We start from the raw sequence: 21,647 nt of genomic DNA, 5'->3' as shown, positions 1-21,647 counted from the left end.
GTTGGAAACTTCCAAGCCGTTGCCTTGCGTCAAGTGTTTTTTTTTTGGTGTCCTTTTATTTCAATTTAGTGTTAGTGTAGTTCAATGTCTATTTACTGCTTCAATTCCTTCAACGACTCTTCCAAGGCTTTTGCAAAGGCGTCAAGGTGGCCAGCATAGGATGAGTAGCCCATGTGGCCAACTCTGAAATACTTGCCTGGCAATGCCTTGTGGATTCCACCGGCAACAACAAAACCCTTTTCGCTCAATTTCTTCAATAAAGCTGGGCCATCGACACCCTCGGGGAAGTACACGGCAGTCAAACCATGAGCAGCAACTTTATCGTCAACAGGCAAGATGGTCAAGCCTAAATCTTTACATGTCTTCTTAAACTTGTCGGAAACTTGAGCCTGCTTAGCAAACCTCTCGTCGAGGGACTCGGAGAAAATCTCATCGAGCGAAGTGCTCAATGCGGTGATGGTTTGCACAGCTGGCGTGGCAAAATATGCTGGCTTGGCAGCTTCGTATGATTTCATAATTGGGGTCCATCTCTTTAACGAAGCAAAGAATGTCGTTTCCTTTTCCCTGTTCAACGCCTTGGCCAATGCCCGTTCACTAATGTAGAAAATCGACAAACCAGCAGGCACACCAATGGCCTTTTGAGAAGCGGTCAATGCGAAATCAATGCCCCACTTGTCAAACTCCAAATTCTCGACACCAATGGAGCAGACACCATCGACAATAATCAAGGTGTTTGGGCTCACCTCTTTGACAATCTTGCTGACGCCTTCAACGTCACTTACAACAGAAGTCGAGGTGTCAACGTGGGTGATCGTGATTGCGGCATACTTGGTCTTTTGCAACGCGTCCTTGACCTGGTCTAAAGGCACAACATCGCCAACTTTTGCCGTGATGACATCAACTTCGATACCGTAAACTTTCAAAGCCTCGGCAAACGAGTCGCTAAAGAAACCAGTCGACAAAACCAACACCTTGTCACCTGGCACCAACAAGTTGGCGGCAGCGACATCCCACCCCAAAGTGCCCGATCCACTCAACACGTAACCCTGAGAGTTTGGATCGCTGGACTTGAACAATTTACGCAACCTCTTGAGCACGTATTGGAAAGTGGCAATGAACTCTGGGGAAGTGTGAGCCTGCGAGGGAGTAGCCATCGATGCCAAGACATCGTTGCTGAACTCAATTGGACCCGGGATAAGGGTGAGCTTGTGCTTGGGCTGTTGGTATTTGAAAGGTGGTGGCGACATTTTGTTGAATCTTAAACTTGATGTGGCAATTGCACGAAATTGGAGTCTAGAGTGTGAGGTGGCTGTAGTAGGCTTGATCAAGCTCTTGTACATATATGAAGAAGGAAAATAAAACGGGCACACGCTCTCTCTGTCTCTTTCTCTTGACTTGAAAGAAAGAAACGGTTTTTTAAGTAGTTGAAGAATAGATGTAAAAAGGGTCCTTCTTTTTTTGCAAGAGCAACTATTGGTGAAAAATGTGAGAAATTTTGTGGAGAGACAGTGAGAGTAAAGTGACACGAACGTGGGGGTTTGGGCTTGGGGGAAAGAAGACGGAGGCAGAAAATCTACTATTTTTGGGGTCAGAAACAGGACAAAAGACAAGGGGACCTTGGTGGTATATATCGAGATTTGATAACCACAGGAGTGAAGGAGAGATAGATACCGATTCATCCCCAGTGGTGTAATGGAATTCAACTGGCTATCTCGTGGAGAACCACATGCTCAAGAACATTTTTGGTTCACTCCTGGCTCCAGATTTAAACGTAGGGCGGGTAGGTGAATGATGGTGTTCTTGCCAGCGGGGGGGAAGTTGAGCGAATGCGCTCACGCGGCGCGGCTCGTTGGTTCCGCTCTATCGGCGACGGGCATATATTCCTAATTCAGTTAATGTTTACGCAAGTGCCCAGCAACAATAACAATAACAATAATAACCTATTATATAAGATCATGGCCCATTCTCATAATCGTCAAGACAATAAATAACCATTGCCAATTGCACATTGAAAAAAGAAGAAAGCTCCGCTGTTGATGAGAGCGAGTTTCCCTCGATTTTCTCATTCTCTTCTCGATCCATCCGCAACGGGCATATTTGTGTTAACAAACACAACCAAAATGAAAAAAAAAAAAAACTGGGGAATCCAAACACATCTTTTGCGATTTCACAAATCAAGATTTTGAGCAGCAGCAGCGGGTTTAAATAGGGGGTCATCTGTCCCACTCCAGCGACGAGTCGAGGACAAACGCAGATACGCTTTGGCATATTTTTCTTAGTTCGTCGATAATAATGGTCAATACGCTTGCTCCTGCTCCTTCAAAGAGCCGTCGTTGTTTGCAATTCGTGCCCCTCCGTGCGTTGTTGCTGCCGTGGCCTGGAGCAATAGGAGTCTGCTTCATATATAACTTATACTTTATTAGATTGTTGGTGGCTTTTTTGCGTAAATCCCCGCGAAAAAAAAGTTCAATTTGGGAACGTGAGAGGTAGGTAGTGGGGGTGATGAGTGCAACTGTCAAGACACCGACCCTCGCTTGGGCTTTTTGACTTTAAGTTTTCGGTTTTGGGTTTTCGTTGCAACTGGTGTTGGCCAAATTGATGCACTGTCCTCGGCGCTGGTGATAGGAGAATTGTAAAGAAAAAATGGCTGCAAATTTCCACCAGTAACAATTTCTCGCTCCTCCCCTCCCCTCTATCCCCCCTCTCTCCCTCTTCACTATGTTTTTTTTTTTTTGCAACCTTTAGGAAACAACAAGGTAATATGCAACAAATTCCAAAACTTCGCCATATAAGAATCCAGTTTTCTTCCAAACGGATGGGAATGCATCAAGTAAACAATACATTTTTGTTATGAAGGAAGGTGTTAAGGATACAAGCGAAATTTTTTTTTTTTTTTTTCATTCTGTATTTTTTTATGGGGAATTTACTCCGAATCTACAAACAGCTGTTTGTTGAACAGACGCAGTAATGAGTACAAAGACCCCGTTCCAAGTGGGTTGGATTCGGGGAAACTCTAGAATATTTGGCCAATGGTTACTTTAAATATAATTGAAATCTTCCTGCTCATGTATTGGAGCAAACAGGAAAGCAGTCACCAAAATAAACCAGAATACCCACCACTACCACAACCGCCGCCACCATTTGACACCAGCACCAACACCAACACCAACGTCACCGCCGTCTTCATCATAATCTTCATCGTTATCATCTTTGTCTTCGTCATAATCTTCTTCTTCTTCTTCTTCTTCTTCTTCATTTTGAATAATTTATCCCACCCGCAACGCATCAACTTGAAAAAAACAACAATCACGTTCGCTTAAAACCCCCTCCCCCTCCCCTCAACTGAAATTTTTACCAAAATTAGTATTACGTTTGAAGAAAATAATCAATCTTCTTGATGGTGGCTCAACGTATACTACCACCGCCAAGCCCTCCGCCTTTTCCTCCAGCGTGGAACAAGCAGTATAACAATGGGGTCCATGACCCACCGCCGGATATCATCAGTAATATGAGTGACATTGAAAGTGTCGATCCCGAGGTGAAGGAGTTGATCAAGGGAAGGGAAAGTTTGACTTTTGGCTCTGATGCTGGATGCACCCATATTGTTGAGGAACCTTTGATCGAAGACCAGCAGCTTCAAAACACGGTAACCAGTGAAGACTCGAATTTGCCCTCGGCAACGTCGCTGTCTACGAGTATCAACGAAGTTGGCTTTAATCAAACTCGACTAATGGATCAATATGGGAATGTTTTTACCTTGCATCCGAATGGATTTGTCACCCCTTTTAAGCAAGCTACGGGCCACATTGGTGGCATGGGCTACACCAATCATTTCCACTATCACCAGCAGCAGCAGCAGCAGCAGCAGCATCATGCGAGCCACCAAAATCGACACTATCCATTCCTGCAAAACACAATTGCCATGTCATCGTCTGCAAGACACTTTAATCACTCTGCACTTTCATCCTCAATGTCATCCATCAATTCCCCTTATCGGAGACAACTTCAGAAATTCAGAAATTTGGCGTCGCAGTCTAGTAAAGCATCTTCACGTCTTTATTTATTCCAGAATCATATTTTGAAACAAGCACAGTTTTGCGGAGACTTGGATTTGGGCACTTCGAATCGATATGGAGATGTCGATTCAACTTCCATCATTATCAATCTGAGCAGTGCCAATACTAGCTCCAGGTCGAGTTATAGAAACAGTTTACGGTCAAGCTCACGAAATTGCACTAGCTCGCGGGGCACAAAGCTGCCTCCACTGTCCAACAATGACGATATAAAGGAGGTGGACGAGGAGGAAGACGAGGACGACGACAACGAGCGGGAAGAGGACGGCGAGCCAGATGAGGACCATGAACAACGTGAGCAACGTAAACAACTCGTGGATAGAGAATTGAACGCTGTAAAACCAGTAGTGTCAGCGCCCAGACCAGTATCAGCGCCAGTACCAATGCCAGTACCAATGTCAGTGCCAGTGCCAGCATCAATGCCAGTATCAGTGCCGGTGCCAGCCTCAGTACCAGTACCGCCTCCCATATCGAGCATTGTAAACGGGGCGAGTCAGTGGGTTCCTATGCCTATGCCACAGGATGCTTACTCCAATGCAATTGTTGTTGACGATGAAGATGCAGACGTAGATGAGAATCCAGAGCTTGAGCAAGCAGGCTTTTGTAGGTAATAGTTAATTTATAGTAAAGCATAGCATTAGAACACTCATAGAACTTTCTTTCATGGCAGCCGGTCTAAAGGGTGGGAAAACGCCCCCGTTGTCCTTCATCATCCCCCCGGAATGAGCCAGCCAGCCAGCCAACCAAAGGTATCAGTTGTAACTTTGAACATACAATGAATGAAATCCAGTATTACAACCACCATTCTCTACATACTCTGCTGCCTCACAGGCCAAAAATCGCTGCTTGAACTTTGACATTGAAAAGGCAACCAAATTAGCCTCGCGAAGTCGTGAAAGTCGTGCGATAGAAGAAATATAAAAAGGGGATGATTCGGATCAGTCACAGTGAATTGGTGAAACTTCCGCAGGCTTATCACACTTCCTCCCCATTAATGGCCAAAAGGTTCAAATCCGCGTCGCTGGTGCTTTTATATTTTAAGATGAGAAGAGCAAGACTACAAGTTGGAAGAAAATGTTTTGGTGGTATTGAGAGGTGACTTCAAAACTTTGGTGTCAAGTGTGGAAATTCGGCAGCCAAAATTTTTGATGATGTGTTTCGACATGTCACCAGGTTGAAAATGGATGCGCTCAAGATAAGCAACGGGCCTCGATCAATCCTGTACTCTTCAATCTATCCAATATTGAAGACCTTCTGAATGTCTCAAGGCTCCACATTCTTCAACTCCAGAGGATAATGGATCAAGCTACAAACGAAGTTTTATGCGCTACCAAATGAGAAATATTCCCGCCTCGAGCACACACAAAAAAGTACAAAAAATGATGGGTGCAAAAAATGATCTATATTCACAATGTTTAAGCATAAAGTTTTTTGAGATCAATTTACAAATGCAAAAAAAAACTACAGATTTTAAACATAACGATTTTTGCAAATCACATCCAAATGCAAAGAACACTATAGAGCCTTTTTTCCATCTTTCCACTCCTTCTTATTTTACATCATCAATCAATTCAATTCTTGTTTCAATTTAAGGATATGTATTATTGAGACATTTCATTATTAACATAAACAAGCGCCGTTTATCCAATCGAATTAACCTCGAAATATAAACCACTTAAATATTCAACGAGCTTCACGTAATTGCAACACGATGCAATTCACATCAAACTCAACTAAGTCATCCACCAAGAAAATGTCCAGCGAATCAGCAAACAATTCGCCATTTACACCAGCTGGACCACAATCAGCAACCTCGGATGAGTCCGATAAATCTGTGGACGGGTTCAAGCACTTTTTCCAGCTCGCTAAGCAGAAGATGAAAAAATTTTCAAAACCTTCAACTGCCACCACCAAGAACATCCCCGCCGGAGGTTTCGACTGGGATGAGGTGGAAAATAACAATCACAACAATAGCTTTAACAATAACAAGCCAATTCCCCACGAGCAAGAGCTCGTTCTCAACAAAGGAGATCAAAACATTGGCTCATCTACCGGTGTATCTCAAGCTGATCCCTATTACGCCCTTACGTACCAGCCAAGATGACGCCTTGAAAACTTATTGCTATAATAAAGTCACCGAAATTCTCACAAACCAGCAAGTCCGCATGGACGCCATCGCCAATGAACTTGAGGATATTTGTCTCCAAGGGAAAATAGGCCAGAAAGCTATTAGGGAAGATCGAATGCCATAAAACCAATGATGAAGAACCAGCACCAATTAAGCTATACGAGACTGGAGAACTGTCGATTCTGCAACTTTTCGACAAAATTAATGAGTACCAGAGAGAGAAAGGAAAGCAATCTCCATTCCCCAAACAAGGACAAATGATCCGAAAACGCCTCCTCCTTTTTTTTCCCGGACGGAGATGCTTGAGCAGCTTCTTAACTATCATCCACCAAGCTGTAAAACAACAGAAGCTGCCGACTCCGAGGACAAAAGGGCACCACTCCGGATCCCCACCACCGCCGCTGAAACATCTGAAAAGACACATGCCCCCGAAGAAACTTTGCCAGCTCCAAAAACAAGGCTGCCTCAAGACAACCACGCTACAACCGTTGCTGCCAACCCGATGACGAGTGGGCACCGCTCCGCATAGTCAAAAAAGATATGGTTGCTCAAGAACCAGTCAACCGCAGTATGAATCCAATGACGCGATTCATCCATTAGTGGCGACAACAGCGAGCCAAACATTCACGGGGAAGACAACAATTGCTTGACTATATACTTGTCGGATATGCAGGTGTTGCTTGTCTTGAAACGCAGCCACTGGAGCAGATTAAAGCAATACTCCAAAAAGGAGGTGAAAAAGACCAAGGGCTTTTTCAGTCGACATTTCCATCGCAAAAGCAAATGAGGAGTCTGCTCATGAACTAGCTAGAATGAAATGGGCACTCCTTCGAGTATTCTTCTTTAATCAATTACTAATCAAAAGCTGGGAAAGGGGGCATATGGCAGCTAAAAACCACAGCTAAAAAAAGGCGGTATGGGGCAGCCAAACCAGGAGGCCAAAAACAGTAATAAGGAAGTCAAACCAGAAGGCCAGAAATAGGGCAGCTAAACCGGAAAGCCAAAAAAAGGGAGGGGAGAGAAAGAGGGGAGCCAAACCAGAAAGCCAAAACACAGATGGGGCAGCTAAACCGGAAGACAAACAGGAATGAAGAACAAAACCCAGCCAGGAATAGCGCAGTTAGGCCAAAAAAAACAGACCCGTAAAGCAGATGAAAAATGAGCCAGCCGAACTTTGGTCAACTCTCGATTCAGCCATCGATGACCAGAATGGCGAGTCAACGAGTCCCGTTGGAAACGGCAACGGTTCAAAATTCTCTGCAGGGCCAGTGGTTTACCTGCACACTTGAAGGATGGCATAGGGTTGTTGAAGAAAAAAAAATGTTTGTCGGATGGGATAAAGCTGCATGTACATAGGGCTGGATAATTATGGCTGGATGGGATAAAGCTGCACCAAGTATGACTGGACGGGATAAGGCTGCATAAAAAAAAACCGGCTGGACGGGATAAGGCTGCATCAAAAACACGGCTGGATGGTATAAGGCTTCATTGAAATATGGCTCAATGGTTATGGCTCTATGGCTATGGCTGACTGGCTATGGCTGGGTGGAGGGTATCGCTTGATGGAGAGGGGGTTGGCTTGACGGACAGAGGGGGGGGGAATGCTGCTGAACCCGAACCAAACCCAATTGGCTGCTGAACCTGAACCAAACCTAATTGGCTGCTAAAAAAATGAACCACCAGATTTCAATCCGATTCTTAAGTCGTGGAAGTTCACAATGACGGGTGATAGAGTCCCTTTGAAAACAACAGTGGTTTCATTTAAATATTGGGAGAGTCGCTGGTTCCTTGCTGCTTGCTATTTGCTGTTTGCTTTGGTTTATTTTGAATGTCATATTTTACTTGGTTTGGTTTGTTTTGTTGTGAATTACCTTGATTGTTGTAGTCTTTGCCTCCTCTATTCTGGTGGGGTGACTGGTATTGGTGTGTATGCCACTGAACACGTCCAAACGATTTTTCAAAACTACCACCCAATGCGCTACCAATTTGAGCCCCCCCCCCTCTGGGTGGTGCCTGCGGCTTTCACACACCACCCCCGATGATGTAGCTTCCCCGTTCCCCGACATTCACGAAGATTCAAGAACAAAGAACAGGCACACCCATGAAGGAGATCTCACAGACCACAGAGAAGCTACGATTGGAAATAGTTGGCCGGTCCACACCGCAAATTCCACTCGTGACTGTTAAAATAGCCAAAAACGACTCGATGAAATCGAAAATTTCAACACTTCTCAACTTGCTACTGCCCCCGGAGTCCAACTCTGTCTTGTTGGAAGGGTTTGCTCGAGATATATCGAAATTGATTTCAGTTGTAGAGATTGTGAAGCTGAAGCGACCGGGGTTGCGTCAGTATAATCGACTTTTGAAGTACCTGGATGAAACGGACCCGTATGCGAAGGAGGGGAAGCAGCAGCTGCAACGGCCGATACATGTTGTGGGAGGTGATGACATTGACGTGGAGGCTTCTGAAGCAAGTGCCGTGAACGACGAAGGAGCTGAAACTGGAGCTGAAGCTGAGGCTGACAGAGTTAGGCAAGTGGCACAGGAGGTTAAAGGTGCGAAAATATTCGACTTGCCTGTTCTATACATTCTACTAAGTCCCGTCCAATTGGATGAGTTTCTTGACGAAACTTGGACTGTGCAGAGCTGATTCCAAAGGACTTTTGATAGCAAAGTTTAAAATATCTTCTACGCTTCAGCAATGTGTAAAGTCGGCTTAATATTGCTTCGCGGCTGGAACTGAGGAGAGCGAAACAACACTGCTAGCAGCTTCTTGAGCTTCAAATAGCTCAAATAGCTCGACCAGGCGGAATAGCCCATAGGCTGTTCTGTTCTTGGAGTTCGGTGGGTCCATACTTGGGAGGGCCGTTATTATTACTGGTGTTGTTCCGGTATATGTTCCTGTATAGAACCCAGTATCCAATAAGATGTACAACTTCTCACCTGACAGAAAATCTCAATGGCTGCCTCTCAGCCCAGGGCACGCTGGAAATTAAAATTCACCTATCGAGACAACTACAAGTGCTTACAACTAGTAACTACTACTACTACTACAACTACAACTACAACAAGATGGCAATTGACGCAGCTACTTTCAAATTCGAAACTCCGCAATTCGACCCAAGATTCCCCAACCAAAACCAGTCCAAACACTGTGCCCAGTCATATATTGACTACCACAAATGTGTAAATGTCAAAGGTGAAGAGTTTGAGCCTTGTCAAATCTTTTTCAAGACGTTTACCTCCTTGTGTCCTTTGGCATGGGTTGAGAAATGGGACGACCAGAGAGCTGCTGGAACTTTCCCTGTCAACTTGGATGCTTAATGTGATTTCCCTGGTTGAGCTAAATACAGGATCTGAAAGATGAAAGATGAAAAAAGAAAAATGGATTTATAGGAGAAAGAGAATAGAGATGTGAGTTGGATAAAAGAGGCATGGACATGAGATGGGCATGAGGATGAAGAGAGTGGGAATTTGACTTTTTTTTTTTCTATATATATATCTATCATCAATTTCATGATATTTTTATGATCCATTGAGGACTTTATGAACACTCCAGTTGTCCCTTTTGATTCTACCTGGGAGGGTTTTATTTTTTTGTAGATTAAAAGGAATATCTCGACGAGTAGCTTCTACCAGAAATCATCTTCATCTTCCCAGTCAGCAGCCCTCCGGTTGTTTCTACTCAGTTGGATATTTTCAGCAGAAAAGAGATCAGCATAAGGGTCATTTTTCAGTTTCTTCTCCTCTTGCCACTGTTTCGACAATCGTTCTTCCTCTCTTTCTTGAAGTTTCCTCTCGTTGGCCATTTCATTCGCGAAATCCTGTTGGTTCTTGACAAACTCTTCCGTCGAGCCTTCGGTTTTCGTCTTGTTTAGCTTATTCAAGACCGCGTTCTCCTTCTTGGCGACGTTGAACCGCTTGAGAAGTTTGGGGTTGACGTATTCTACAGTTCCAGCATCCATCGACCCATCGGTATGCAAGTTTTCCACTGGAGTATAGATGATGGTGACGTTGTTTAGCTTGTTTCCCTTTATGCTGTTGGCTTTAGTCAACTGACATAGCTGCAGCAATAGTTCTTCCTCAATTTGAAATTGGTCAAAAGACTTCCAAGATAAAATCTCGGGCTTGGTCAATTGTAAATATATATGAGCTGAGCTTAGATTGTCCACGTGAAACCAGATGTTCTTGGGGTGCGAGTGTTTTATCAAAGGTACATTTTCAAACTTGTCCTTGCCCATGTATATCTTGTATTCTTGAGTCTTGGGGGGATCTGTGGTTATATAAGAGTCCAGGTCATTGTCTTTCCTAGTGATTTTAGCTGTAAAGTAGTAAACCATGGCTCGAGATGGGAGCAAAGATGCAAGAAGATGGTGATGATGATGATGATGATGATGGTGGGAATAGAGGAAAAAATCGCGAGGTGTATCATATCTGCGCGAGATATGTACAGTGCACATAGTGGAGGATAGAGATTTTGCAGCCATGTTGGAATCAAACAAGTAGGTGCCCACACGTAGGTAATGTGTCACGTGAGCCGTTGTAAGGGGGGGGGGGGGGCAACTACTGCCATGGGCTGAATATTCGAGGGCTACGTCCATGTCAAGGTCGAGATCCAGGTCCAAGCCCTGAACCAGCTTGTTTGCAAAAGCCGTGCTTTTATTTGCGCGAAAGGACCTCGACAAATGTGGATGGATGCGGGAACTTTCAAAGGATTGAGAATTGAAGTTTGAGTAGTTGTTTAGCAATTACGAAATGCCCGGCCTCAACCACGAAGATTGTCCTAGCTATCCATGATAGCGCCATATGTCAACAACTTTAGCCCTGAGCCCGAACCTGCCAAAGATCAAGGTCTAAGGAAGGCAGAATTTTCAAAGACTTTGACGTGAAAAAAGAGGGGAAGTTTTTTTCTTGTTCTTCTTCTTCTTTCTTCTTCTTCCTCACGCTTTCGTTGTTCCTTGACATATACCTCATGTTATGATTGGTATAGTCCTCCCCCCTTTCTGATTCAAACCAATATGTGTGTTCGCGTGTGTCTTTTTTGGAACAACTGGCGACGGTGTTGTTGTGGGTAGGTGGATTGTTGATGGTCACGATGGGCAAACTGCCCGAAGGAGTAAAACACGACATTTTTCAGGCTGCAACTGGTAGCACCCACAGCCAGCTGCCAAATACAACAAACAAACAATAGCTGCGAATTCCCGTAATGGGAGTAGGGAGTTACGCCAGCAGCAGCAAACTTGATCTTTTGATATATATTCCAACTGACTTTCAATTACTGGCAAAATTCCCCTTTTTTTGGGTTGATAAACCTGCAAGCTGTGCTCCTCACCAACTGCTATTCCTTCATTCATCCAGTTATCCATTTATTCACTCATTCATTCATTTATTCATATTTTTTTTTTGTCATCATTATTATCGGGCATTTTGCTGTAGAAAGTAAAGTACCTCGATCCAATTCCCAAACTTTTCAATCACCACTTCAGATTAGCCTTTTTTTTTTTTTGAAAGAGATGATTGATTTTGAGTCATTGTTAGAGTTTGAAGAATCCTTGGGCCAGAGCTTGAATCGTAGTCACAAGCTCATTTTGCTTGCGTTGGAAGCCAAGATCGATCAAGTTCGGGAAGATGATCGAAACTTTCACGACGATGTGGATCCTGCTTTGTCTTGTTGTTCAGAAGCCCAACCTTCAGTTGAAGAGCTAGCTGAGAGCTACGACGTGCGCGAGGATGAGTTTGCTAGATGCAACACATGTGGACAATCGTTGGCTCGCGCGGCAGACGCAGAAGCAGAAGCAGAAGCACCAGCACCAGCATCTTGCTGCAAAATGGCCATGGACAAGAACAAGTTGGCTCTGTGGTCTCTGCTTGATAAACTGTACTGGGCTTCGTTCATGGACAATCCCTCGAGAACCATCAACACTTTGCCAAACTACACCGAGTTGTCGTGCTTGAGGCAGGGCATCCCCAACTGCTTGAGGTCTTTTGTTTGGCGAAAACTATTCTTATTGAACTCAACCAAGATCCCAACTAGTATCCAGCTCGTATACCAAAACTTCCAGCACTCCTACCTGGTTGAGGTGGCCACCCAGATCAAGAAAGACTTGAGCAGGACCTTCCCCGCGGTTGAGTTTTTCAAAGAGGCACGCACGATTGAGGATTTATCCACCATATTGAATGTTTATGCAAACTACGACGCCGAGTTGGGCTATTGCCAAGGGTTGTTGTTTTTAGTCGGTGTCTTGTACCACCACCTCCAACGCAATTGCGAACTCACGTTTTACGCCTTGACCAATATCATGGCGATTGAGCTGGAGTTGCACGACGTCTTTACGCCGACAATGATGTCGACGATCCTGAACCAATGGGCCAACGAGTTTGCAAGCATTTTCAAGCAAGTCGATACCGAGTTTTACACCCACTTGTCCTCGATTGCCGACATGCTGACGTTTCTTTTCCAATGGTGGCTATCCTTCATGTCGTCGCATGTGCCCGACCTTTCGATCATCAGCAGAATTATGGACTTTTGCCTCTTGCAAGGTTGGAAAGTGGGCATTTTCAAAATCAGTCTTGGCTTGCTCGTGAGCAACAGGCCAATCTTGATGAGTCTTGTCGAGGGCGACGAGGAGGTTGTTTATCAGCACATGTTGAACGAGTCGAAATGGGGAACCGTGATGGGCAATTTGGAGGGCTTTTTTGGTGAGTTGCTTTTCTCATGGCAAGACGACTTGTTTATCGATTTCCAACGTATCGAGTCGATGTCGAGCTCAACCTCGACATCAGACACATACCCATACGCGTCACACGCACACCCATACACTTTGCAATCACTCAAGTCTTTGCCGTTGTTCAATTTGAAATCTCCCACAGCCCCGGGCAGACTTCGATCTAACACTACTAGCACAGGTGCTACTAACCAGTCGCAATCGTCGTTGTTTTCATTTAAAACCAGCAGCAATGGGAAATACGCCGAATCGATCTATTCCAACACGAGCGAAGACAGCTTGGAGACAAAGTCATTCACCGATTTTCTCAAGTTGCCCACTTTTGCCAAAAAAAACCACAATTCCAACGAGAAATCTTCCGGCAAGATGGAAGATGATTTATGGGCAGAGAACAAGAGCTTGCGCTTGGAAAACGACGAGTTGAAGATGATGTTGGGCAAGGCCTTTGCATTACTCAACGCCCCCGCTGGCGAGAACGAGATGGAAATTGCATTGTTGAAGGGAGAGATTTTGCAAGTTATCAGCGAAGAATAAGGAAGCAAAAAAAAAATTACACACCGGGGGAATACTTTATAGGGTTTTGGGGGGTTATTATAGGGTCTCAATGCATTGATTGTACTGGATTAAGAAGAAAAAGAATCGCGTTTCTTGTATGTTGTTGTTCTTCGTATCTCTTGCTTCTTACCTCTTGCTTCCAGCAGTGGTAGTTTGTTGGTGTTAGTGGTGTGCACTGTGGTGAAATTTTTTTGCAGGGTGAGTGGTGAACAACATCAACAACTGAGATCGTTTTTATTTTTGGTGGAAAAACTTTACAACCAGAGCACTTTCCATACTCTACAAGTAAAGAGGGAGGCAAAAGACAAACATCTAATACATCAAAGCCCGTTGATTTTGCGCAGCAAGAGTACAACGTACCCCCTCCCTTTTTTTGCTTTTTCATATTTGATTAATTGATCAAAATTTCAATCACGATATAGAGGTCAAGATAGTACGGGAAAAAAGAAGCTCATTAGACAACAAAGCGCAGGGCTTTTTTTTTCAATTTTTGACAACCAACTCAACATCCATAGCGAGTAACCCTTTTTTTTTTTTTTTGACAAAAGCGCAGCACCAATTGTGTCGAATCAAACCGTGATTTCGACTTCATCCGCAGAGAGCCCCAAGGGCAAGAACCAGAGGCAGCTGCATCCAAATCAGAAACCAAGGTCAAAACCAAAACCGAAATCACATCCAAAACCAGTTGAAGAGAGTAAAGAGAACCAAGAGAGCACAGAGAGCATAAAAGTGGACCCTGAACTCACCAAAGTCATCATCAATCAACTATCAATTCTTTTAACCACAGTCGACTCGTCGAATCTTGAATCGTACCATAAACAAATAAGATACATATTAGCGAGAGAAGGTGGTAGCCCCGTCGTAAGAGCCAACTACATTGAAAAACTAGTTAATCTCATCCGATTCAGCGACTTCACTTCAAAAGAGTTAAATCCAGTAGAGAGCCTATTCGCCAAAGAGTTGAACCTTATTGCCTCCAATTTGGTCGATACAGAAGTCCTATTTGCCCAGTTTGACCAGAAGCTAGAGTTTTCGACTAGAAACAACATTGTTGAATTTGTCACCAAGTTCGACTGCGATTTAATCTTTCTGTTTATACTATTGATCAAGTATAACAGCAAGTCAAACCTAGAAGCAGCAAGGTTATTCATCAAGACCCATTCGCTTGAATTATTGAACGCATTAAGAGATCGCCATTTCTCTCCCGACTACAACTGGAGTTTGCTATTAGAGTCGATTCTCAACACCCCTTACTTCCCATTTTTGCATAAACTATTGATACTTAGTTCACTCAAAGCTTTCAGATTAAGCATCGAGCCCATCAACACCTTCTATCAAAATATCTTGAAAATGACGTTCCAGGAGCTTTTAAACGAAGTTGGCTTTGACAATTTGATTCCTGAAAAATTATTGCCCAGCTTGCTACAAATCAAGCCCAATGAGATTGACCAGAGCGTGGCCTTGATTCTATCCGAGGTGTTGATCCCCGGGTCCCAGCTAATAAACCAGCACACGTATGCCCAGACTTTGCCCGAGGCTAATGCCAAAGGTGCACAGCTTCAAGCAAGTTTCAGAAGTATCGAGCAACTGGGGAAATTAAACATCAACTGGTACGAGGTTTTCAACCACGTCCACCAGAATCTTTTCGACTCGGGCCAGAGAAACATCCAGCCCACTGTGATTAGTGTTACCCAATTTTTTTCATCCTTAGATTTCAAGCAGGAACCGATTGATATCTTCCTCAACTATGAGTGGTATTTCAGCAAGACCTTGTTGTACATCCTACAAACCACGGATGCTTCTCAGGGAGCCTACGATATTGCATTGCTGAATAATTTAGCCCTATGCTTTGACGAAGATAAACTTTTACTCCAGCAACCGCAACCGCAACCGCAAAGAAGGAATATTTTGAAATTTATAAATGTCGCTAAATTGGAAGTACTGGTTGTCATCAAGCTCCAAGCGCAGCAGCAGCAGCAACAACAACAACAACAACAACAACAGCTGCAGCTTTTGGAACAAGATGCGAGACTCAACACTTTTATCAATCAAGTGTTTGAACACGACTATCGTGCTTATCCCGAGTATGTTCTTGCCGCAGCAGTGGCCATCATTGACAAGACACCATTTGTGAATGAATTGATCGATACCTTGTTTGGCTTGCTTGCAGACAACCAATCGCCGTCGTTGCCAAAAGTGTTGCGAATGATGCTGGAGTCGGGCTTGGCAGTGCCGAAACTTGTGAGCTATTTCCAAAACAGGCTCACCATTGACGCAGCACAAAAGGTGGCTAGTATTGCCTCGCGCGAAGGCATATTAGCCGAGGTCATGTCCCAGCTATGGTCATCATTGGGTGCCAAGACGGCAGTCAAGGTGCTCATTGAAACTAGTTTTGTTGACTACGACTTTAATGCAGAATTGGATTCAAAGCTCAAGGATCCTCAACAGGCAAAGAAGTCGGTTTACAATGCATTGCTCGAGGCACTCTTTGAAAGAGCCCAAAGGGACTCGGAAACAGGGCAGCAGCACCAGCAACAAGACGCTACTTCTCAGTTCCTGCTTCCTCCATCGCACCCGCCCGTTTTGAGAATCGCAACCGTCAACTCGTTGCTCGAGAAATTAAAGAATAGCAACGGCGCCGTGGATTTGAAAAAGCTCAAAGACTTGCAGATCTTGTTGCTCACGACTTACCCGAGATTGATCAATTTCGGTACTGGCCACGACGAGGTGATTCTTGCCAACGAGGCCAACTCTGCGTTTTTCCCACAGGCCGTTGAGTTGGAAATGAAGGAGTACTATTCCAAAATGTACAGTAAAACCGTTGAGATACCTGAAGTTGTCGCTGCCTTGATCAAAATGAAATCAAGCGACGATCCGCATCAACAGGATGTCTTTGCATGCATGATCCACTCTTTACTCGATGAGTACAAGTTTTTCGCTGAGTACCCGCTAGCGGCATTGGCCTCGACATCTTTGCTATTCGGTGCATTGTTGGAGAATGATTTGATCCAGGGCACAACGCTTACAGTGGCACTCAATTTCATCTTTGAATCGTGCAACCAGCCACCGGAGTCGAAGCTTTTCAAATTTGCCGTGCAGTCGTTGTACAACTTCAAGTCAAAGTTGCACGAGTACCCTATCTATTGCAAGCATTTACTAGAATGCAACTCGTTGGCTACGCATGCGAAAATGTACCAAGTAGTGAAGGACGCTGCCAACGGTATCCCTTGCGGCGGCACGGGCGCCAATTCTGGAGCGGGCGCCACGCAAACCTCGACTCCAGATGTGGGGCCAAAGTATCAATCTATCAACTATGTCGAGCAAGCAACTGGTACAATGCAACAAATGGAACCCCCAGAGGAAATCAAGGACAAGCTTTTGTTTGCAGTGAATAACATGACAAAGGAGAACTTGAGATCATCGGAGATTCAGGAATACTTGCAAGAACCGTACTATGCGTGGTTTGCCGATTACTTGGTGGCCGATAGAGCGAAAGCCGAACCCAACAATCACGAGCTATACTCGGATCTCGTGCGGTTGTTGCCAGATGCCGTTTTTTTTGAATACATCATGAACATAACCATGAAGGAGGTATTTTTCTTGATCAAGAACTTTAAGGACTCCACCACCCAGAGAAACCAGTTGAAGAATCTTGGAGCATGGTTGGGCAGAATCACGTTGGCTAACGACAAGCCTTTGCGAAGGGACCTTGTTGCGCTCAAGTTCCTCTTGGTTGAGGCGCATGACTTCAACGCATTGCCATTGATCATTCCCTTTGTCTGCAAGATTTTGGACCAGGCCCAGTATTCGAAAGTCTTCAAGCCTCCAAACCCGTGGCTCTTGGGTGTCATGAGCGTTCTTGCTGAACTATACGAGTTTGCTGATTTGAAATTGCAGTTGAAGTTTGAGATTGAGGTTTTGCTCAACTCGTTCAAGATGAAAGTAACGGATTTGGAACAAAGCAGCATTTTGAGAGACCACAACAAGGACCCCACTGCGCTTGCGACCTTGTTTGGGCTTCTTCCAAAAGCTGGAAACGCACAACTCGCAAATGAATTGTCTCGTCTCAGCTTAGATAACGGTCCTGCTTCTGCGGCGGCCAAGTTCAACACCGCCGCTGCAGCGTTCCCGCCACAAGGTGTCGATAAGCAGTTTCCTCAAGTCCAGCAACCCGTGTTGCAACAGCCACAACCACATGTTCCTCAACTTCAGCAAGCACAACCCCAAATACAGCCACAACAACAGCAACAAGAGCCAGGTTTGGACACAAGTTTCAGCACACTCGTTGGAAACTCTATTTTCACGCAACATGCTAATTTAAGGAGAGCTTTCCAAGCGTCGTTATCCAGAGCAGTAAGGGAATGCGCTATACCTATCATGAATCGGGTTTCCGAGGCCGTGTTGGTGACAACCGAGTTTTTAATAAAGAAGGATTTTGCGACTGAAGTCGATGTAGACAAGGTCAGAAGAAGTTACCGTCGGTTGGCCAAGCAGTTGTCTCACAGCATGGTGTTGTGCAGCGGGAAGAAGTTGTTGTCGGAGACAATCGAGGCCACGATGTTGCAGCTTTTGGGCAACAACCCGAATGAGATTCCAATGTTGGAGTTGAGCAATGCCATTCAAGCCAATGTGGGTCTCTGCGTTGGCATCGTGGACAAGATTGCCTCGACTAATGTCACCGACTTGATTGAGGAGAGAATGAGACCTTACATTATCAATCGCGAACGCCATAACCCGGACCAGCCTTATGTTGAGAAAGGAACACCAGAATCGTCGTTGAGATTACCGGAGCCATTGGGCTTGAGCACAAAGGGGTTGAGTGTTCAGCAGTTGCGGATTTACGAACACTTTGGCGAACTTGCAACTGAGGAGAGATCATTGCCTCCTGCACTTGCTTCTATTGCGCAATCACAGCCTCAACAATTACCGTTGCAGCAGATTCAGCAGCAGCAACAGCAAGGTCCACAGCAGCAGCAGATTCAACAGATTCAACAACAACAGCAACAACAACAGCAACAGCAGCAACAGCAACAAGGTCCACAGCAGCAGCAGATTACTCAGGATTTCCCATTGCATCAGTCAACGCTTTTGCAAGAGGATTCTGCATCTATGGACCAGCTCTTGTCTGTGATCACGCAGTATAGCGAGAAGGCCATCCAGTTGCTCTCGGAGGTTAGCGAAACGAAATTGGCAGACTTGGCTCCAAACCACCCCATCATGGCCGCTTTGACTCAGGCATTGACCATTGCCCAGGTAAATGCAATCAAGTACCCCGACTTGTTGTTGAAAGCAGCCCAGTATGCAGTAAACTGCCTTTTCACTCAAATCCACGAGAACCCTATGAGCAACGAGATCTATGTGGTCATGCTCGATAAATTGTGTGAGTACTCCCCATCTACAGCCAAGGATGTTACTTGGTGGCTCGTTCATTCGGTAGACCAACGAAAATTCAACATGCCCGTGATTTTGTCATTGTTGCGAGTACAATTGATCCAGCCTATCAAATTGGACTCTTCCATTGGCAAATTGATCAAGCAGTCAAACAACCCCGTTGTGGTGAAATTTGGTGCCTCGTTGTTGTACAACATCTTCACCGCAGAGGACTTGGCGCGTCCCATTGCGTTGAGGTCGGAGTTTGCAAACACCTTGGATGCCTTGTATGAGTACCAGAAATTGGGTCCTTTGGCTGGCAGCGAGAATGAAAGTGCCAAAGAAGAGGTGGATCGATTGTTTCAATTGCTCCACAATGCCGAGCCAGTTTCCAATGAATTGTTTGCACAATTGGGCTATGTGTTTGCAGAGTGGGTTAGATTACTCTCTCATGGCAACGAGTCCACTTTTGAGTCGCAGGATGATTTTGTTGCCGGGTTAGTTGACTCGGGTATTTTGAACAACCCCGAGCTTTTCAATTCGTTTTGGAGAGCAGCAATTGAGATCTCGACGGCGTTGTTTAACACCGAGCACGAATTGAGAACTAGAACGCAGCACGACACTTATTTATCTGTTGACTGTTTAGCGCTTTTGATTGTGAGGATAGTGTTGAGCATTGAGGATGAGGAACAGGCCATCCAGTATTTCAAAAAGATTATCGGGGTGTTGGTGTTGAATATGGTCACAGAACACGAAGAAGCCATCAATAGCTGGAGCGAACGTGCGTACTTTAGGTTGCTTTCATCCTTGTTGTCGGCATGGAGTGATGCTTCAACTTTGGACGCCAATACAACCAAGAGCCTCGACGTGCAGTTTTACGAGTTTTTGGGCGAAATCTTCAACTCCTTGCAGCCGATTGTGTTCCCCGGTTTCACTTTTGCCTGGATTTCCTTAATCAGTCACCGGATGTTTTTGCCGAAATTGATGGAGTTGCCCGAAGGCCAGGGCTACCTGGTGGCTGTGAAGTTGCTTACTGGGTTGTTGAAGTTTCAACAAACTTACCAAAACAGAGAAAAGAATCACGATGTGTTGAATGTGACGTTCAAGTCCATCACCAGGTTATTTGTTGGGTTGTTGCACGATTATCCCGAATTCTTGGTCGAGTGCCATTACCAACTCGTGACTGCTGCTCCAAGAGGATACATTCAGCTCAAGAATATAATCTTGTCGGCGACACCCAAGTCGATTTCAGCTCCGGATCCTTTTACCCAGGGGTTGAAAGTGGAGCGGTTGCCAGAGATAAGCAACGCTCCCGTTGTCTTTTACAAACCTATGGAGGATCTTGCTAAAGTTGGCTTGCGCAAACCGGTTGAAAACTACTTGAGAATACCAGCGCCAGGTCTCACAAGAACTATCTACAACAGTCTTAGGCTTGCCCAGCCTAAACAGTGCGATGACTTTGGATATCCGGAAACCATTAACTTCGATCTCAAGTTGGTCAATGCGTTGGTTCTTCACGTGGGAATGAATGCCGTGGCCGAAGCGTTGCCAAGCAATAGAGGCTTCAACACCAAGACATCCCAAGTGGCACTTTTGGTGGACTTGATGAACTATGGCCCGAACGAGTTGAAGTACCTTCTCATCAACAGCATTGCCAACCAATTACGTTATCCAAATAGCCACACCCATTGGTTTATTGGAATAATCTTGCATTTTTTCAGCTCCAACACCTTGTGGAACACTTCCGCGTCGAAACTTGTCGTGCAAGAGATTATCACTCGCGTGCTTTTGGAGAGAAGAATCGTCAACAAGCCGCACCCTTGGGGTTTGACCATTGTCTTTACCGAGTTGGTTAAAAATGATAATTTTGGATTCTTTGAATTGCCGTTTGTTAAGAATAGCGTCGACGAGATTAAAACGATTTTCGACACGTTATCCCTAAACGTGAAAGGTTCAAGCTAAATTTGGAAGGAGTCAAATAAATAAGAAAAGAAAAGAAAACACAACCCCCCCCCCCCCCCCCCCCAAGGTTGCTAATTTTATAAATGTATATAATGAATTTACGACCAAATTAGAGAAAGAAAGAAAGAAAACGACAAGTTCTGTTCTAGAGATTGTAACGAGCATGTGTGGATTCTGCAGCTGCGAAATTCAGCTGGCTGATGATAGCGAACGGGGAGCTTTGAGAGGGGGGTGTTCTTAAAACTTCCGTTCGTGGGATTCTCGGTCACGTGCACACCGATCTAAAAAAAGCAGTGTGGGTTGTCAGACAGGTGTCTGTCGCTTAGCCAGTGAGATGCGAAAAATTCAAAGTTGAGCAATCGGATGGGGCAAAAGCCCGTGTCAGAACGGTACAGCAACGATGGACCGGCGCTCAAGATGAGATATAAAAACTAAGGATCGTGTGCATCAAAGGGCGGTACCGTGAGGTCTCAACAGAGTGGACTCGCTAGGGAGGAGGGGGAGTTTTGGCGGAGATCCAGCCCGATCCGCTCAGTGTGGTAGCACCGGTGTGGGCGGGGTGTTGGCCCCAGGGCAGGAAGGGCAGTTGAAAATTGCGTATGTGTATCAAAATGTTCGCCAACGCATAGTCTCACCACCGAGGCGTCCTGAAGTCAAACAAACATCCCCCCCTCAGCGGCCACGCTAGCTCAAGCTCAAGCTCAAGTTCAAAGTTCAAAGTTCAAAACTTCAAGTTTAAGTCTCCTGTCACTTGAAGCATCATTCTCGCAAAATTTTTTCCAGAACATCAACCAACCTACTCCCCAAGAGATTCTTTTTCTTCTTCTTTTTTTT

General features: G+C 45.0%; 8 protein-coding genes across 8 annotated transcripts; 6 read left to right on the top strand and 2 right to left on the bottom strand. All coding sequences in view use genetic code 12, as the record gives it.

Moving 5' to 3' along the window:
• Positions 1-92: 92 nt before the first annotated feature.
• Positions 93-1,247, bottom strand: LODBEIA_P40550 (uncharacterized protein; the record flags this gene model as incomplete). Its single annotated transcript, XM_066974234.1, has 1 exon — positions 93-1,247. The coding sequence occupies one exon, from the start codon at positions 1,245-1,247 to the stop codon at positions 93-95; it is 1,155 nt and encodes a 384-aa protein (XP_066830993.1).
• Positions 1,248-3,397: 2,150 nt separating this feature from the next.
• On the top strand, positions 3,398-4,684 carry LODBEIA_P40540 (uncharacterized protein; the record flags this gene model as incomplete). The annotated part of the gene is made up of 1 exon (XM_066974233.1): positions 3,398-4,684. One exon carries the CDS (start codon positions 3,398-3,400, stop codon positions 4,682-4,684), a length of 1,287 nt encoding a protein of 428 aa, XP_066830992.1.
• A 1,142-nt stretch (positions 4,685-5,826) lies between these two features.
• LODBEIA_P40530 (uncharacterized protein) lies at positions 5,827-6,177 on the top strand (the record flags this gene model as incomplete). The annotated part of the gene is made up of 1 exon (XM_066974232.1): positions 5,827-6,177. One exon carries the CDS (start codon positions 5,827-5,829, stop codon positions 6,175-6,177), a length of 351 nt encoding a protein of 116 aa, XP_066830991.1.
• A 2,125-nt stretch (positions 6,178-8,302) lies between these two features.
• LODBEIA_P40520 (uncharacterized protein) lies at positions 8,303-8,851 on the top strand (the record flags this gene model as incomplete). The annotated part of the gene is made up of 1 exon (XM_066974231.1): positions 8,303-8,851. One exon carries the CDS (start codon positions 8,303-8,305, stop codon positions 8,849-8,851), a length of 549 nt encoding a protein of 182 aa, XP_066830990.1.
• Positions 8,852-9,096: 245 nt separating this feature from the next.
• On the top strand, positions 9,097-9,525 carry LODBEIA_P40510 (uncharacterized protein; the record flags this gene model as incomplete). Its single annotated transcript, XM_066974230.1, has 1 exon — positions 9,097-9,525. One exon carries the CDS (start codon positions 9,097-9,099, stop codon positions 9,523-9,525), a length of 429 nt encoding a protein of 142 aa, XP_066830989.1.
• Positions 9,526-9,833: 308 nt separating this feature from the next.
• Positions 9,834-10,541, bottom strand: LODBEIA_P40500 (uncharacterized protein; the record flags this gene model as incomplete). The annotated part of the gene is made up of 1 exon (XM_066974229.1): positions 9,834-10,541. One exon carries the CDS (start codon positions 10,539-10,541, stop codon positions 9,834-9,836), a length of 708 nt encoding a protein of 235 aa, XP_066830988.1.
• A 1,173-nt stretch (positions 10,542-11,714) lies between these two features.
• Positions 11,715-13,460, top strand: LODBEIA_P40490 (uncharacterized protein; the record flags this gene model as incomplete). Its single annotated transcript, XM_066974227.1, has 1 exon — positions 11,715-13,460. One exon carries the CDS (start codon positions 11,715-11,717, stop codon positions 13,458-13,460), a length of 1,746 nt encoding a protein of 581 aa, XP_066830987.1.
• A 118-nt stretch (positions 13,461-13,578) lies between these two features.
• LODBEIA_P40480 (uncharacterized protein) lies at positions 13,579-20,813 on the top strand (the record flags this gene model as incomplete). Its single annotated transcript, XM_066974226.1, has 2 exons — positions 13,579-13,593; positions 14,082-20,813. 2 exons carry the CDS (start codon positions 13,579-13,581, stop codon positions 20,811-20,813), a joined length of 6,747 nt encoding a protein of 2,248 aa, XP_066830986.1.
• Positions 20,814-21,647: the final 834 nt, after the last annotated feature.

The sequence above is a fragment of the Lodderomyces beijingensis genome, assembly GCF_963989305.1.
Source record: "Lodderomyces beijingensis strain CBS 14171 genome assembly, chromosome: 5".
Taxonomy (NCBI): Eukaryota; Fungi; Ascomycota; class Pichiomycetes; order Serinales; family Debaryomycetaceae; genus Lodderomyces; species Lodderomyces beijingensis.
This window is presented reverse-complemented; position numbering and strand designations above follow the sequence as displayed.